At 45.0% G+C, this 16,642-nt stretch overlaps 1 protein-coding gene across 2 annotated transcripts in view; it reads right to left on the bottom strand.

Moving 5' to 3' along the window:
• Positions 1-16,642, bottom strand: part of WDR43 (WD repeat domain 43) — a 118,459-nt gene that overhangs the window by 53,351 nt on the left and 48,466 nt on the right. For both annotated transcript variants that reach the window (XM_068132612.2, XM_068132621.2), the window contains 4 exons: positions 13,534-13,636; positions 13,316-13,380; positions 8,298-8,460; positions 6,087-6,173 (listed from right to left, as the gene is read on the bottom strand). In XM_068132612.2, the coding sequence (XP_067988713.2) occupies positions 6,087-6,173; positions 8,298-8,460; positions 13,316-13,380; positions 13,534-13,636 (418 nt within the window). The remainder of the gene's footprint in view (positions 1-6,086; positions 6,174-8,297; positions 8,461-13,315; positions 13,381-13,533; positions 13,637-16,642) is intronic.

The following is a 16,642-nucleotide window of genomic DNA, read 5'->3' as shown; positions in this document are numbered from 1 at the left end:
AAAATCGACTCAGCTTGTTCTTGTCACCTACCCAACTCACCCACCAAATTTTGTCATAATCTGACCTCAACTTTTTGAAATATCGTGCCACAAGGTATATATTGTTTTTGTCCCCATCTACCAATTGTGAAGAATCACTTTTTTAAAATGACCAAGAAAGAGCAATCAGAGATTGCAGACCCTCACCAGGACTTGTTTTGTGTGGTGTATTTTGTGTGGCAAATAAAGGGAAAGACGTACTAAATGAAAGGTCGTCGATTGCAAAAGAAAGGTCCAAATGGTCCAGTTGTAAATGTGCGAAGGGCAAAGGTCTAAAAACTTGTAACGGTCAAATGGCCTGAAGGTATCAGTCGAAGGGTTGAAAGATCTCGAGTTCTACAACAACAGGTATTTTAAGGCCATTTTCCCTGCCAGAGCGGGGGTTAGCCTTGTGGGCCCCATGACAATCTTCTCCATTTTGCCCTATTTTCTACATCTCCCCTTGTTAACACCCTTGCCCGTATTTCTTCTTCCACCACCTTCAGCCAAGTCTTCCCCGTCCTCTACTTCCTTCTACATTCATTTCCATCACTCTTCTCAATCAGTCACTTTCATCCTTCCTCAACACATGACCAAACCATCTCAACCTGTTCCTCTTCACAGCATCAATCACAGGCTCTATTCCCATCATCTTTCGCAATTCATAATTTGTCATCCTCTCTCTCAACGATACTCCGCACATCCATCGAACCATTCACATTTCCACCCTTTCCAACCTTCGTTGCTGCTCTACGTTCATTACCCATGTCTCGCTCCCATAAATCATAACACTTCTCACACATGCAGCATACACCTTTCCCTTCAGCTTCAACGACACTCCCCTCCTCGTCAGCACACCACTCAGTTCCCGAAACTTCTTCCATGCACATCTCACTCTAGCAACCGTTGCCGAGTCTGATCCACCTTCTCCATTCAGCATGTCTCCGAGGTAGCAAAATGTTTTCACACCTTCCAGCATCATGCCATCTCCAAGATCCAACTGAACATTTCCTCCATCTGCAGCTCCCTCTGTGCACACCTTACATTTGAATGTAGCTGCCACACTGGTTAATGACCCTCTCAGACCACTACATTTTTGATGAACCTAATCAGCGCACATTGTACATTGAATGGAGTTCACTCCAACACCCTTCCTGCACACAGCACAGGGCCACTTCCCAGTTCTTTCCACCTCACCACATGCTTTACCACTTGCCATCACCTTCGTCTTTCCAATATTCACCTTCAGACCTTTTGTCTCCATACATTCCTTCCACTTGTTCATCTTTTCCTTAAGTCCATCCATACTTTCCGCAATCAACACCAGATCATCTGCATACAACAACTCCCACGGTAAACCCACCTTTACTTTCTGAGCCAGCACCTCCATCACAGCTACAAATAGTAGTGGACTTAGTACCGACCCCTGATGCACTCCCACCTTCACCTCAAACTCACCACTGTTCCCGTCCTTCGTCCTTACAGCTGTGCGCTATTTTGTACATTGCCATCACTACTCTGATCAACCATTCCTCCACTCCTAACTTCCTCATTGCCCATGTCAATACTTTGCGTGGAACCCTATCGAATGCTTTCTCCAGATCAACAAACCCAAGAAACAACTTCTTCCTCTTCTCCATGTACTTCTCCTGCAACTGCCTCACAATAAAGAGCGCGTCTGTCGTTCCTCTTCCTGGCATAAATCCAAACTGCATTTCGTCGATCTTCACTTTGTTCCTTATCCTCCCCTCCAACACCCTTTCCAATACCTTCATTCCATGCTCCAATAACTTTATCGCTCGGTACGAGCCACACTCCAGAGGGTCACCTTTCCCCTTGTTTCGAGGGAAGAGGGTACTCAGTTCCCAATCCACTGGAATGCGGCCTTCTTTCACCGCCAGATTACAGATCTCTGTCATTCTCTTCACACCCCAACTTCCTGCTGCCTTCAACATATCTCCCACAACTCCCGTCGGCCCTCCCGCTTTTCTACTCTTCATTGCTTTTATCGCTTCCTCAACTTTCTTCTCAGTTATCTTCTCTGCCGGTCCTAAAACTGGGTTACTCTCTATGTTGCCATGCAATTCATTCTCTGTATTCAACAGCATTTCCATATATCTTTTCCATCCTCCTTTAATTCCATCTGGGTCCACAACGATTTGTCCCACTTCATCCTTCAAGCAACTCACCCCCATCACATCACACCTCTTTCGCTATCTGCTTTTCAATCCTGAATACTGCTCTCTGACCCTCTTCCGAATCCAAGCGTTCTCCGAACATTTTCCTACATGCCTCCTGCGCTTTGCTACCTCTTTCTTTGCAGCCTTCTTGGCTGCCTTACAACTTTCATGCTCTGCTGTTTCTGCTCCCGTACCCTTCGTTCTGCCACTCCTTGAACTTCTTCCTCGCTCTCCTCGCACCTTTCACCCTTATGTCGCAGACAACCAAGTGGTGCTGTGAAACAGCCTCCTCCCCCAGGATCACCTTTGTGTCCCGGAGGTGCCCCCTATCTCGCCGATGCACCATCAGGTAGTCAATGGTTGTCGTCGACCCACCTGACGTGTATGTAACAAGCTTATTATCCTCTTTCTGGAACTGAGTATTACAAATCAACAAATCAGCTCCATCAGCAAACTCCAAAATCCTTTCACCTTCTCCATTTCACACACCATAACCCCCATGAACTCCCTCAAAACCATCCATACTCCTTCCCACATGCCCATTTAGGTCTCCTCCTACCACAACAACTTCCTCATCTTTCACGTTTTCCATCAGCTTCTCTATCGCACACCAGAACTTGTCCTTCTCTTCATCGCTCCGACCAACCTGTGGAGCATATCCCGAGATGACGTTCACCAAGAGCTTTCCAATCATCATTTTCACCATCATCAACCTATCACTCACTCTAGTCACACTCACCACACTGTCTACATACTCCTCAGAAAACAGGACACCAACACCATTCACGCCCTCCAGGCACCCTTGCCACACAAACTTGTATTTCTGTCCCTGCCTACCCTTCACCATTCTCACACCACTTCCCTTCCATCTCGTCTCTTGCACACAACCTATGTCCACTCTTCTTCTGACCAATACTTCCACCACTTCTCCTGATCTCCCTGTCATTGTCCCTACATTCCATGTCCCAAACCTCAGAAACCGATCTCCACTTCGGGCTGTACCCTGCCCATATGTCGTTGTAATTGTCATGGTTCTCTTTTTGAGGCAATGTTTTTATGGCCGGATGCCCTTCCTGATGCCAACCCTCTTAGTCGTCTCTTACGACATGCAGGGATACGGTGTACCTATTCTAATCCAGGGTACACACTGGGAAACGTTTAAAACATGGAAATTCTGGGGGGGGGGGGGGGCATCACGGCTGCGGGGGCCCGGTCAGCACCACACCACGTCAACCCGGTCAGCACCACACCACGTCAACCCGGTCAGCACCACACCACGTCAACCCGGTCAGCACCACACCACGTCAACCCGGTCAGCACCACACCACGTCAACCCGGTCAGCACCACACCACGTCAACCCGGTCAGCACCACACCACGTCGGCCCGGTCAGAACCACACCACGTCGGCCCGGTCAGCACCACACCACGGCGGCCGGTCAGCACCACACCACGGCGGCCCGGTCAGCACCACACCACGGCGGCCCGGTCAGCACCACACCACGGCGGCCCGGTCAGCACCACACCACGGCGGCCCGGTCAGCACCACACCACGGCGGCCCGGTCAGCACCACACCACGGCGGCCCGGTCAGCACCACACCACGGCGGCCCGGTCAGCACCACACCACGGCGGCCCGGTCAGCACCACACCCTTGGAAAGGACTTCGATGCTGTGGAGAGATCGAAGCAAGCCTCCTTGCTCGAGCGGACCGGAAGCTGGAGGTCCATATATATAAGCACATATATATATAATGTGCACATATATATAAGGACATAATATATTGTGGGCTTTCACTAAAAATACTAGCAAATAATAACGGTGGGGTAGCAGAAAAGGAGGTGAGGTTGAGAGGTTGGGGTATTAAATCAAGCCTCTCAAAATATCAACACCACACACCACGTCGGCCCGGTCGGCCCAGAGCCTGGCGCGGTCCAAGGACATCAGCACGTCATCCGAAAACAGCTCCGGTTGGTGCGAACCACTCGGTCAATGGCGCGAACCAGGTCCCGACACGCCCTTGCTCGCTTGGCCCTGATGAAGGCCTCGCTGGGTGTTCTCCAAACAGAACAGGGGCAAAATCGCCCAAGCCGCGCTGGATTTCGGCAGCGGAAGCCTTGCTCGCTCGGCCCCGATGAAGGCCGCGCTGTGTGTTCTCCAAACAGGGGCAGAATCGCCCAAGCCGCGCTGGATTTCGGCAGCGGAAAGCAGCCACGACAACAACAACAACATGCATTTTAAGGCCATGTTCCCTGCTAGAGCGGGGGTTAGCCTTGCGGTCCCCATGACAATCTTCTCCATTTTGCCCTATTTTCTGCATCTCTCCTTGTTAACCCCCTTGCCCGCATTTCTTCTTCCACCATCTTTAGCCAAGTCTTTCTCGGTCTTCCCCGTCCTCTACTTCCTTCTACATTAACTTCCATCACTCTTCTCAACCAGTCACTTTCATCCTTCCTCAATACATGACCAAACCATCTCAACCTGTTCCTCTTCACAGCATCAATCACAGGCAATATTCCCATCATCTTTCGCAATTCATCATTTGTCTTCCTCTCTCTCAACGATACTCCGCACATCCATCGAACCATTCGCATTTCCACCCTTCGTTGCTGCTCTACGTTCATTACCCATGTCTCGCTCCCATTAATCATAACACTTCTCACACATGCAGCATACACCTTTCCCTTCAGCTTCAGCGACACTCTCCTCCTCATCAGCACGCCACTCAGTTCCCGAAACTTCTTCCATGCACATCTCACTCGAGCAACCGTTGCCGAGTCTGATCCACCTTCTCCATTCAGCATGTCTCCGAGGTAGCAAAATGTTTTCACACCTTCCAGCTTCACGCCGTCTCCAAGGATATTCGGTCGGGTCGATATTCGATATTCGGATATACTCCCCCACGAAGCGACGATATTCGGTCGGGCTGTAATGCGAACACCACAGCGGCCCGGTGAGCACCACACCCTTGGAAAGGACTTCGATGCTGTGGAGAGATCGAAGCAAGCCTCCTTGCTCGAGCGGACCGGAAGCCGGAATCCCAACCAAGAACCAAGAAGAACCAAGCAATACAGCGAAGGAAAACTTATATTAACAAAAACGCCAACGGGGGAAGCCTCAGGTTAGAAGGCCAAGCACGTGGAGCAAACAGAAAACGATTAATGAATTACAAGTTACAGGAATTTCAAACCAAAACTAACTAGGAACACACAATAATACATAGGCAATATAATAACGAGTGGAAATTTGACAAACACACGAATGGAAAAATACTTAAACTTTTGATGCCTGGAGAGATCCAAAGTCGCCACCTCGCTCGAGAAACCGGAGGCGGATTCAAGTTAATGTTAGATTTAAAAGAAAATTAATTGTGAATAATGGATAATGGATTGCCATTTAAGCTTACACTTACAAATACCACTGGGTACCACTTTGATGCTGGTGGACACAGACTACAGCATAGTAAAAATACAAAAAATCCCTTTTTATTCTTCTATGTATCTCCCCATATTGCTTTTCTTGTTGCTGTTTGATTTAAAAAAAAAAATCACAATCACAGATTCCCAATCAAATAATATATGGGTCACCAATTATCTGTGCAGGTAGTCCGGCAGAACAATAAGAAGAAAAATTAAGCATGACCCATGCAAATCAATAATAATACTGATATCAAAGTAAACAAAAAAGTGAAATAAAATTTACTTGGCCAGCGGAAGCCCCCGCTCACTTCATCCCCCAATAAAGCCGTGTGTGCCATCATCATGGCATCAACAAGCAAAGAGGGGATACTAAGAAATGATAACAAGGATTATTTAACTTTATAATAAATCAATTTTGAGCAAAATAATTGCAGAAATCCCTCAACAGAGAGGATATCATCACATCCATTACCTTTTGTGTAGCAATCTTCATTTGAATGTTGCTGAGAAGAGGGTCGTCACGAACAAGACAGATGTGTGGCTCAGACATGTCTGCTTTCTGCATTCAAGGATGAGGTGGGGAACATCATGTAACAACAACAACCACGGGCATCGGCAAGCTATCCTTCGTTGTGAAAAAGTGGAATGAAAGCTTAAAATAAAACATAAAATAAAACTCATGATGCGAGAATTCCAGGAATTAGTGAAAATATTCACACAAGTGCTAATGGCTAGGGGAGGCGGGGGAGGGGGGCGGTGGGATGGCGGGCGAATCTACGTGCAACTTCCCCATTGTTCTCAATAAAACGAACATAACTAATCCTATGCCCTTCCCAAAGCCTCAACCGTCTACTCCCCCCACACCCCTCACATAATTTGTCCCCCAGCCACAATTCTACTCCCCATGGAAACTAGACTCTCTTTGAAAGGTTTGGTAACAAATACATTGCTCTTTCCCCTATTCCAAATCCCCCCATAAATCTCAAAATCAATTAAAGAAAATATCACTTCATATTTTTATTTCATCATTACCCCCCCCCCCCCCCCCCCCCGCTCCCCTAATTGGGCCTGCACTTTCTCTACCAAGTTTGATTGATAGCAATCACTCTAGTCATTAGTGTTGGAGAGGTATGTTCGGCATGTGGGTATGTTCAGTTCAGCATGGCCTTAAAAGATTGGTTTGGAACGTATTACCTTATTTGTAAGGTCGATGTTTATTGGCCAAAATGAATTCTCACTTATCAAGTGTGGTTTTATGCGCATTTGTATTTAAAATGGCGACATCGAGAGGGTTTGAGCGATTGTGAAAATGGTGACGATTCAAGCGACTATGCAGCTAGCGATTTGGAGTTTTCAAAAAGCAGTTTGTCCAGTGATACTAAAACATATAAAACTAAAACGGCACTCAGTAGAGAGCGAGCATACCTCCACGTGGTTGGCCATATCATTCAATGGTGAAGAATCACTTTAAAAATTATACTAGCTGGATCTGGATCCAGATCTTCACCAAAATTGAATCGATTCTTCCTCGTCACACACCCAATCTGTCCAAGTTTCGTCCTAATCCATCCATAACTTTTTCAGATATCCTGCTATGTATTGTTCTTGGCCCTATCTCCCAATGGTGAAGAATCACTTTTTAAAATTCTAGTAGCCGGATCCGAATCCGGATCTTCACCAAAATCTAATCATTTCGTCCTCGTCACATACGCTACATCTCTCCCAAATTTTGTCCGAATCTGTCCACATCTTTTATGAGATATTTTGTTCACAAACAAACAAACTTAAAAACTGACAGAAAAACTGACAGAAGGGGTGAAAACATAACCATCCACCTTTGGTGGCGGAGGTATTAACAAACTTCTTACGTTTTATTCAGTCTTCCTGAAAATTTAGCACTCAAACAGTTAACTAGCATATTGCATAGAAAATGAGAAATGTGTCAGATGAATGCACTTGGGAACACAGTAAGCAAAGGATTCTGTTTAAACAATGCAATGTTCAGACAGGTGTGAGCATTGCAAAGATAGCTTGCTGCATTGCAAAAGTTTTGGCCTCCACAATGGGGCCCATCACAAATTTCAAAAGCAATACAAAGTGACTCTTCTTGCTACGATTCCTCATTATTTACTTGGTGCTGATCACAATATCTTTAGAGGATGCACAAGCCATGATGTATGCTTTCATAGTCAGAAAGAGGGCTGGCAGGATGGCACATAGGTATGCACACTCGCCTCTGAGCTGGCTATCTATCCTGGGTTCGAATCTCAATCGAAGTATAAAGAAACTGTCATCCTGGTGTTTCGCATGCATGATGATACACCAGTGAGTGTATTCTTCGAATAGGCATTAAACTGGGCATCCTTCGTGAAGAGGAAGTGAGTTATCGCCAGAACCTTGGCCAAATTACAAATTGCAACTCAAACCTACAGGAGGAGGGGGGGGGGGCACTGCATAGGCAACAAAGCTGCATCCCCAGGACATTATGTTACCCACAACCGTGTGCTGCATACAGAAGAAGTCAAAAAGAGAATGGAAAAGATGCAGAAAGACAAGTCAACAAGAAGCTGTGGTTTAACAAGAACTGAAATGGGAAAAATCATGGTCTGCTCATCCATGAGAGTCAGCCTCTCAATACTAACAAATTGACAAGTAAATAAAATGAATGATCGAATTAATTTACCATTTTCTCAAGCACAGGACGCATGGGGCTGCCGTAGGCGAGGAATAAGCAGCTCGGGTCAGCACAAAACACAACTGCAAGCAGAGCCATGGGGCTGGCTTCTCCCCCGCTCTCTGTGGCTATCTGCAAAGTGCAGTCCGGTGCCAAGGGCTTCTTGCATTTTCTGTTCAACATAAAGAAAACAGTGGGTATGTTGGGCGCCCAAAATAACCAAGACCGCTGGGCTTAAACTCGATTTGACAGCTACAATTTCGAAGATATTTGCACTCACTGTTTTCGTGATTCCCTCTGTGTGATGTGCAATGCCAGTGACTTAAACCAGTAAACCAGATGAGAAACAAAATCGCAGCTGCTTTAGTTGCATCAGAAGAAACAAATATTTTGTCTGGAAGATTGTGTCAGATTTGATTAAGGTGCGATAAAACAGCTGTAATAATACAACGGAAGTTGGCCACAAATGTGCACGCACATGCACACAATTGGACAAACGTGCACGCACACACACACAAGCCAAGCTACACACAATTCCCAAAGGCACCTGATATATGACGCTTGATCGCTCAGAGCACAGTTAGTTCTTGTTTAACATCAATACGATTAAGAATTGTATTTTTAGCCGCGTCGCAAGACGCTGGTCATAGAGTGCCCTCTGCTGTTGTTCTTGTTCTTGTTCTTGTTCTTCTTGTTCTTCTTGTTCTTCTTGTTGTTCTTGCAGAGAAGACAAAACCTCAAAGCTCCACCCATTCTGGGAACCATAGCTCCACCCATTGTGGGAGAGGCTTCATATAAACAAATATCCACCATTTTATTAACTCGCATAGCTTTGAGGCCTGTTTTGTAGGCCCGTGGTGTCTTCCTCTCTCACACAGTTTTCTTTCAAATCAAATTCGATATATCATTTCATTTTTCACAGTCGCTAACATAGTTTTAGACTCGGTTGAAAAAAAACGGGAATAAAATCCAATGAAAGTTGCCCTTTATAGAACGAAATGAATTCTCAAAGGCCTGTAACTTCAAGTCCATTGAGATTTTTTTTTTTTAATCGCGGCATGTTCAGTCATACACCGCCCGAAATAACAAACGGGAAAATGCCGAGATATATATATTTTGTTTAAATCGCGGCATGGTCAGTCATACCCCGCCTGAAATAACAGACGGGAAAATGCCAAGATATATTAAAAATCCGTCCATTTGATGACAATCGTCACGATGAAATATTTAATTTATACGTCGTCACAATAATGTGGAGAGAGGAGCATAGCTTCGTTCACGTGTCGCCACATACGGGAAATTGCCGAGATATATATTTTTTAAATCGCGGCATGGTCAGTCATACACCGCCTGAAATAACAGACGGGAAAATGCCGAGATATATAAAAAATTCGTCGCCACACACGGGAAATTGCCGAGATATATTTTCACTTTGCACAAAAATAACATCAAGTAATCGAATCAATAGGAATGTCCTGTGCCTATAACATCGACGTTATAGGCACAGCTGCATCTAGGCATTGTGTAACATCGACGCGGCTTTTGTTTTAATTAAAACTTTTTGTACTTGTTTTTATATGGCATTGAAATGCGTCAAAATAAAACGTCACAATAATAATTGAAGGTCAACAAGAAATAAAAGCTGAAGGTCAAAGTCACAATATTTTTTTTTCAATTCTTATTGGAATTGATGTTGAAACAAAAAATAACGACGCTAGTGTTACAATCCTCTTTCCGAGCTGCACAAGACTGCGGGGTAGCTTCACTGGCTGAGGGCATCATTGCCTCTACTGGTTAGGCCAGGAATTTATGAGTTGGCTATGGTGCCGGCAACAGCTCACCTACTCTTCGTGAAGGACACCATGGGATCATCAACGTCCACCAACAAATGCTGGCAGAAAAAATGGCAGGTACACCTGTTTAACATCCATTCGAAGGATGGTGCAAAAATTGGCAAATCACCCTAGTTAACCGGGATGACAGTTTATAGCTGGGCCGAGATTCAAACTTTGGCCAGACAGTTTAGAGGTGAGTGTACCTTACTATAATTCACCAAATGTCTGTCTGTTTGTCTGTCTGTCTGTCTGTTCCCAGGTACTGTAAAAAAGGGCTGAACCGATCGCAACAAAATTTTGGGTGGGTAATCCTGGTACTCCTTGGAGTAAAATAGGCGATATTGTTTTTCCAATTTCAGCTTTGGTCTCCAGCCATTATAGGTTTGGTCTCCCGCCTAACGTTATTGTCCCGGGTACCGCAAAAACGGCTGCACCGATCGCAACGATACACCTCCATGCCCGTGGGATTCTCACGGGTGACCCCACTAGTATGTATAATTTCAAAACACACCTGGTCACAAGTGTGCCTCACTGACCGGGTCCTCAGTCGAGGTCCTCAGCATCATCCCGTTTCGGCCCTTCAACATCTATAGTCGGCTAACGTGGGCCAGCAGGGGCACATACACCTCCACATGCAGTAGCTACACCCAGATGCGTATATACCCTCACCCCCAGCCAGTGAGAACACAGACTACAACAACAAAACTGCCTCCACTCCCAGAATCAACAGCCCCTCATCCACTCACTCAAACACAAAAAAAAAAAAAAAAATCCCGACTACCACCCTTACAACATGCACCACTCAAACAAAAACACATTCATGCAAAACCACACCCGCTCCTGCAAAACACGCACACGCACGCACACACACACCCTCACACACAAACAAACAACACACAAACACACACCTCCATTTCTCTTCCGTGCTCAGTCACTACCCCTTTAGACTGAAATGAACCACCCCCCACAACCTCAACCAACACCATTCGACATGCCTCCATAAACTCCCTCCATATCCAAAGTGAGCCTTTCAAAGCAACCTGGGCCACTTTTTAACACATCCTCCTTCTTTCTCTCCCACACACTCCAAGCCGAGCAAGAAATGGAGAAAAGGAATTGCCAATATACCCTCTACGCCCCACCTCAAATGGCTGCCAAGAACCTCCCTAACCCTTCTCCCGACACTCTGCCTCCAGCTCACTGTACTTTCCTCTCTTCCTCTCGTGCACCTCCTCAATGTTCTCTTCCCAAGGTACAGACAATTCCCCGAAGATGACCTGTCTTGTTGCACCTGACCAGATGACAATGTCAGGCCACAATCTTGTCACACAGATCTCCACTGAGAATACCAATTTTGGCTTTAGGTCTGCCACCACCTGCCAATCATAACCATCCGACAGCCCTCGTGCTTTCCGCCACCTCCTCCTCCTCCTCCTCCTCCTCTTTCCACCTCTTACCACTTGGCCCTCTTTGACAAACAACACCTCTACCCCATCGGTCTCCTTCACCACTCCTCTCTCTCTCTCTCTCTCGATCTCAGCACATCTTGTTGCACCATCTGCACTACCACCGCCAGCACCTGATCATGTCGCCACCTGTATTGTCCTGCTGCCAATGCTACTGAGCATGCATTCGGTTCATGCTGCACTGTTCCCAAACCTCCACACAAATAACATCTCTCCTCCTGCAACAACCCCCACAATCTCAAGTTTACTGGTGACGGAAGCACATCATACGTTGCCCACAACAGGAAATTCAACAATATTGGCTCCATCCTCCAAATCTCTTGCCATTTCAATGTTCTCACCCGCACACCTTCCCACCTAGTTCAAGCACTTGCTGTGCCTGTCCGACTGCTTTCACATATCTCCCCTCCTCCACCTCCTTTCTTCTCACCTCCCTCTCAACCATCTTCTTCCTCTCTTTTACACATGCCTTTCCCCATTGCTCATGTTTCATTCACCCCAAGCCATGCTTCCCATGCTGTACCATCCCCACGACCTCATCCTGTTGCAACCGCTCCTCCATCTCATCCACCTCTGCTCTTGCATTCCACTTCTGTCTTCCCTTCTTCTCTGGGAGAGCATTCTTTCCCACTGAATCACTTGAATCCCACAACATCATGAACTCCTGCACTTTCACCACCTTAAACTCCTCGGTTAATGATGTGAAGGGAAACTGGAGTTTTCCACCCTGACCATAAAAGGCAATGTTCGTCTCATTTAAAAGGCAATGGCATATATGGTATATAATCGCTTAATGCCAGCACAGCTTGATACACGGTACGTGTGCGCACGCACACACGCACACCTCTCTAAATGCAATATGCATTTTGTTTTCATGAAATTTTTATCTTGAAGATGGGGTGTGAATTATACATGGGAACAAATCCAAATGGGATTTTTGCAGCCAGTCCAGACCATAATTTCTGACACATGAGCATAAGCATACTCACTTGAAATGTTGCATTTTGATGGTATTTGCTATAAATTTGCTGTGTTTCTATGGCATAAATGAGAATTGCCTCCCATTTTCATTCATTTTCAGTAACTTTAAACATGATTTTTGAAGTAAAATGATCGAGAAGTTTGAATCAAAACAGGGCCTACCCACTTTAAGCACCAAACTATGTATCACTACTGGACCGAGGAAATGTTAACAGGAAATGTTAAACACGAGGAAATGTTATAATGGGTTTTTGAGAATGTTTATTTGCCAGCCGTGAATGCAAACCCAGCAAGCACTAAAGCAGACTTTGCAATTAGTGATTTTACGGCACTAACATTCTTGTCATCAGAGGGTTACTTTGATCACAGCATTGCAAAAGTCGAGGTGCATTATTATACATGGTACCAAGCAAGTAATACATTTTTTGATTTGGGTGAGAAATATGTTTCATAAGAAATTTGGGGGTGCATCTTATATTTGGAAAATTATGGTCTAAAGACAACATCACGACATCCTGGTGGTGTGCAGTGCTTTAAGGCCAACGGTCACAAGAACATTGTTATTGTTCTCATCCGAATAAATGCCATTCAATTCTATCACCGGTCCTTGATGGGTATATTCGCCAGTTACATTTTTCTCATTTTTGTTCATTGTGTTATTAAAACAGGCACATTTGTCTCAGCTGAACACAAAATGCAATTTGACAATTTTGGAAAAAGCCAAAAGGAAACAATCCAGACGTACCCGTTGAGCGTGTGCTGAAATAGTAATAATCGTCCATCCTTGCAGATCACCCCAACTTTTAACATCTAGCAGGAGATGAAAACACAAATTAACAAACTATTCCAACACTAGAATTATAATTCCATAGAAAAGAAGATTAGCACACGTGGCAAAAAAAGTTTTAAAACCATCTTTACAAAAACGCAACTCTGAAGCAAATAAAGTATAAAGGGTCGTACACTTTTCCGTTTCTCTGGCCTCACGAGATCCAGTGACAGTGGTGCATCGGGCAAGGCCAACGTTAATGCAGCGCAAATGTCCTGCTTCCCCGATCGCACCTGCCTGTAAGGTCACATAACACTATTTTAGAAACAACATCACAATACCTTCAGTAAACACCAACATCATAAAAAACAGCAATCAGAAATCTAGCAAACTATAATCTCCACAATGCCAAATCAACAAAAATTGCCTTAATTAACAAAACTAAAATGGAAGGCACACCCATTAGCCAGTCAGACATGCCGTTAAAAAAGCCTGTGATAGATAAACCTATCATGGATATATATTATATATTGTTGCAGAAATGATTCCTATGGGTTAATAAATGCTTAATATAGCATAGTTATTTCCACATTCAATGTTTAGTGTGGAAGCATAGTAATAATTAAATGTCATTACCTCATGCATGTGAAGCAAAAAGCTTCAGGGTGGCAGGGGAGTTAAAGGGGGGGGGGGGGGGGGGAGGGGGAGGATAAAGTTGGGGGGACGACGATGGATCCATAGCCAGACCCCAGAACCACAAAGCCAAGAGCTGTGCTTGGAAGGAGCTGAAAGGCGAGAAAAGCCACACCCTGTCCCACTGACGTCACACCCAATCCAACGAGCCGCGTGCCTTGCCCTTCCCACTTTGCAACCTCCAGGGACCTTTGCGGCTGTATGAGGCATTTGCTGTACAACCTACTTACCCAGTTTGGCTCCATAACTCTGCTGTCTTGCAACTTGCCCCCCTGCCTTATATCGTGTCCGAGGGCTCACAAGGACATAGTTAACTAGAACGGCACTCAGTAGAGAGCATACCTCCGCCAGGCTGAACAGTTTACGTTTTGTATCCCACTGATAGGCCAGATTTGGATTCGGACACAACCTGTCCACCAAATTTTGTCCAAATCCATTCACAACCTTTTGAGATATCCTGTTCACAAACAAACAACCAGACAAGGGTGAAAACCGAACCTCCATCCATCTTTGGTGGCGGAGGTAATTAAGGATCTCCCTTGTGTCGCTTGGTCTGTTTGTTGGGCACGTATTACTGGGTGTTAAAATGGCTTTATTAAATAAAGTTGGATCCATTTTACATTGCTTCGTGTATATTCCCGACCCTTTTGCTTGTTAACAAATACAATTTACAAACCTGCCGGTCTCTGGGTGGATCCTGTTAGTTCTGACGGTTTCGTCTGATGGCTCTGTGAACCCTGTTAAAGGTAAAAGGGTCCAGAGAAGTATGTGTCACGTGGTCAGCGTTCACTTGTCCCTGATATCGACCACGTGATCACCTATCAGCATGGCAGTCGCTCGTCTCAAGGACCTCAAATCTGCACGGTAACGCAGCTCTGGACACGGGGATCCGGCAGGAGGTCTCTGAGACGGTGAACTGTCGCAGTCGTTTTGACACGACTCACAGAATTCGAACCAGGCAACCGGGACGGTCTGGCGACTGCAACAATATTTTACACACACACGCACACGCAAGTCACTCTGGTGCGAATACTGCGAGTCGTCTTAATACGACCGTAATGGTCGATCATCTTCTCTGCCAGATCACGTGTTTAAAAGACATGATACCGTGCGGATTGGAAGTCCTTATCGACTCGGCGTTACACCGATAAGGCGTAGCACGTCATTCAAATAAGACAGAGCGAGCAAACATGTGACGCAATCCTGGTGTACGGTGTTGGCTCACCGCAGCCAATTCATCCCTCAACGGGCTTTCCTTTAATCATTAATGAGGACTACCACAATCAGAATTCACCCGAGACAACTTCAGTTTAATTCATGAACAAGCAGCAAGAAGCAAATGGCAATAATAATTGTAATTAAATAAATACCACTTATCCACTACTGATATAGGTGCCCACGGAACAAATAACGATTTTTACCAAAGGGGACCTCTGACCTTTGACTCCATGATCTAATCAGCTCCATCTTTACATTATTCACACTTGTACCAAGTTTTACTTGGATCCTCTCTCAGCTGTTCTCAAGTTGTCGCGGTAACAAAAACCTGTCACGGACAGACTGACAGACAGCCAGACGGCCAATCCGAAAACATAATTCCTCCGGTCACTGTCAGGGGAGACATAACTTTTTAGTTGTAGTCGAGTTGTTGGAAAGAGCGATTTGAGATCAATTTTGGTTTAAGCTCATGTTAAACTCAGACTTGTATTGCTGAATTAGAAGTCCATCTACCTTCATTGGTCTCTTGCATCAGATTTAATTACTGGATCAAACTGATGTTTCTGGTAAATGCAGGTTACCAAACCATTCAAAATGGATAATTGAGGTACATTTACAAATCTACGTTTACTGAAAGATATTCAGTCACCCTAAAGCCCCGAATTCTTGATCATACTGAATAATCACCCTAAATATAAACAAGTACAAAAAGTTTTAATTAAAACAAAAGCCGCGTCGATGTTACACAATGCCTAGATGCAGCTGTGCCTATAACGTCGATGTTATAGGCACAGGACATTCCTATTGATTCGATTACTTGATGTTATTTTTGTGCAAAGTGAAAATATATCTCGGCAATTTCCCATGTGTGGCGACGAATTTTTAATATATCTCGGCATTTTCCCATCTGTTATTTCAGGCGGTGTATGACTGACCATGCCGCGATTTTAAAAAAATATATCTCGGCAATTTCCCGTATGTGGCGACACGTGAACGAAGCTATGCTCCTCTCTCCACATTATTGTGACGACGTATAAATTAAATATTTCATCATGACGATTGTCATCAAATGGACGAATTTTTAATATATCTCGGCATTTTCCCGTCTGTTATTTCAGGCGGTGTATGACTGACCATGCCGCGATTTAAACAATATATATATATCTCGGCATTTTCCCGTCTGTTATTTCGGGCAGTGTATGACTGAGCATGCCGCGATTTAAACAAAATATATATATCTCGGCATTTTCCCGTCTGTTATTTCGGGCTGTGTATGACTGAGCATGCCGCGATTTAAAAAAAAAATATCTCAATGGACTTGAAGTTACAGGCCTTTGAGAATTCATTTCGTTCTATAAAGGGCAACTTTCATCGGATTTTCTTCCAGTTTTT

This window comes from Myxine glutinosa, chromosome 1 (genome assembly GCF_964187855.1).
Source record: "Myxine glutinosa chromosome 1, kmMyxGlut1.1, whole genome shotgun sequence".
In the NCBI taxonomy this organism is placed as follows: Eukaryota; Metazoa; Chordata; class Myxini; order Myxiniformes; family Myxinidae; genus Myxine; species Myxine glutinosa.
The sequence above is the reverse complement of the archived record's forward strand: the minus strand, read 5'-3'. Positions and strand labels throughout refer to the sequence as shown.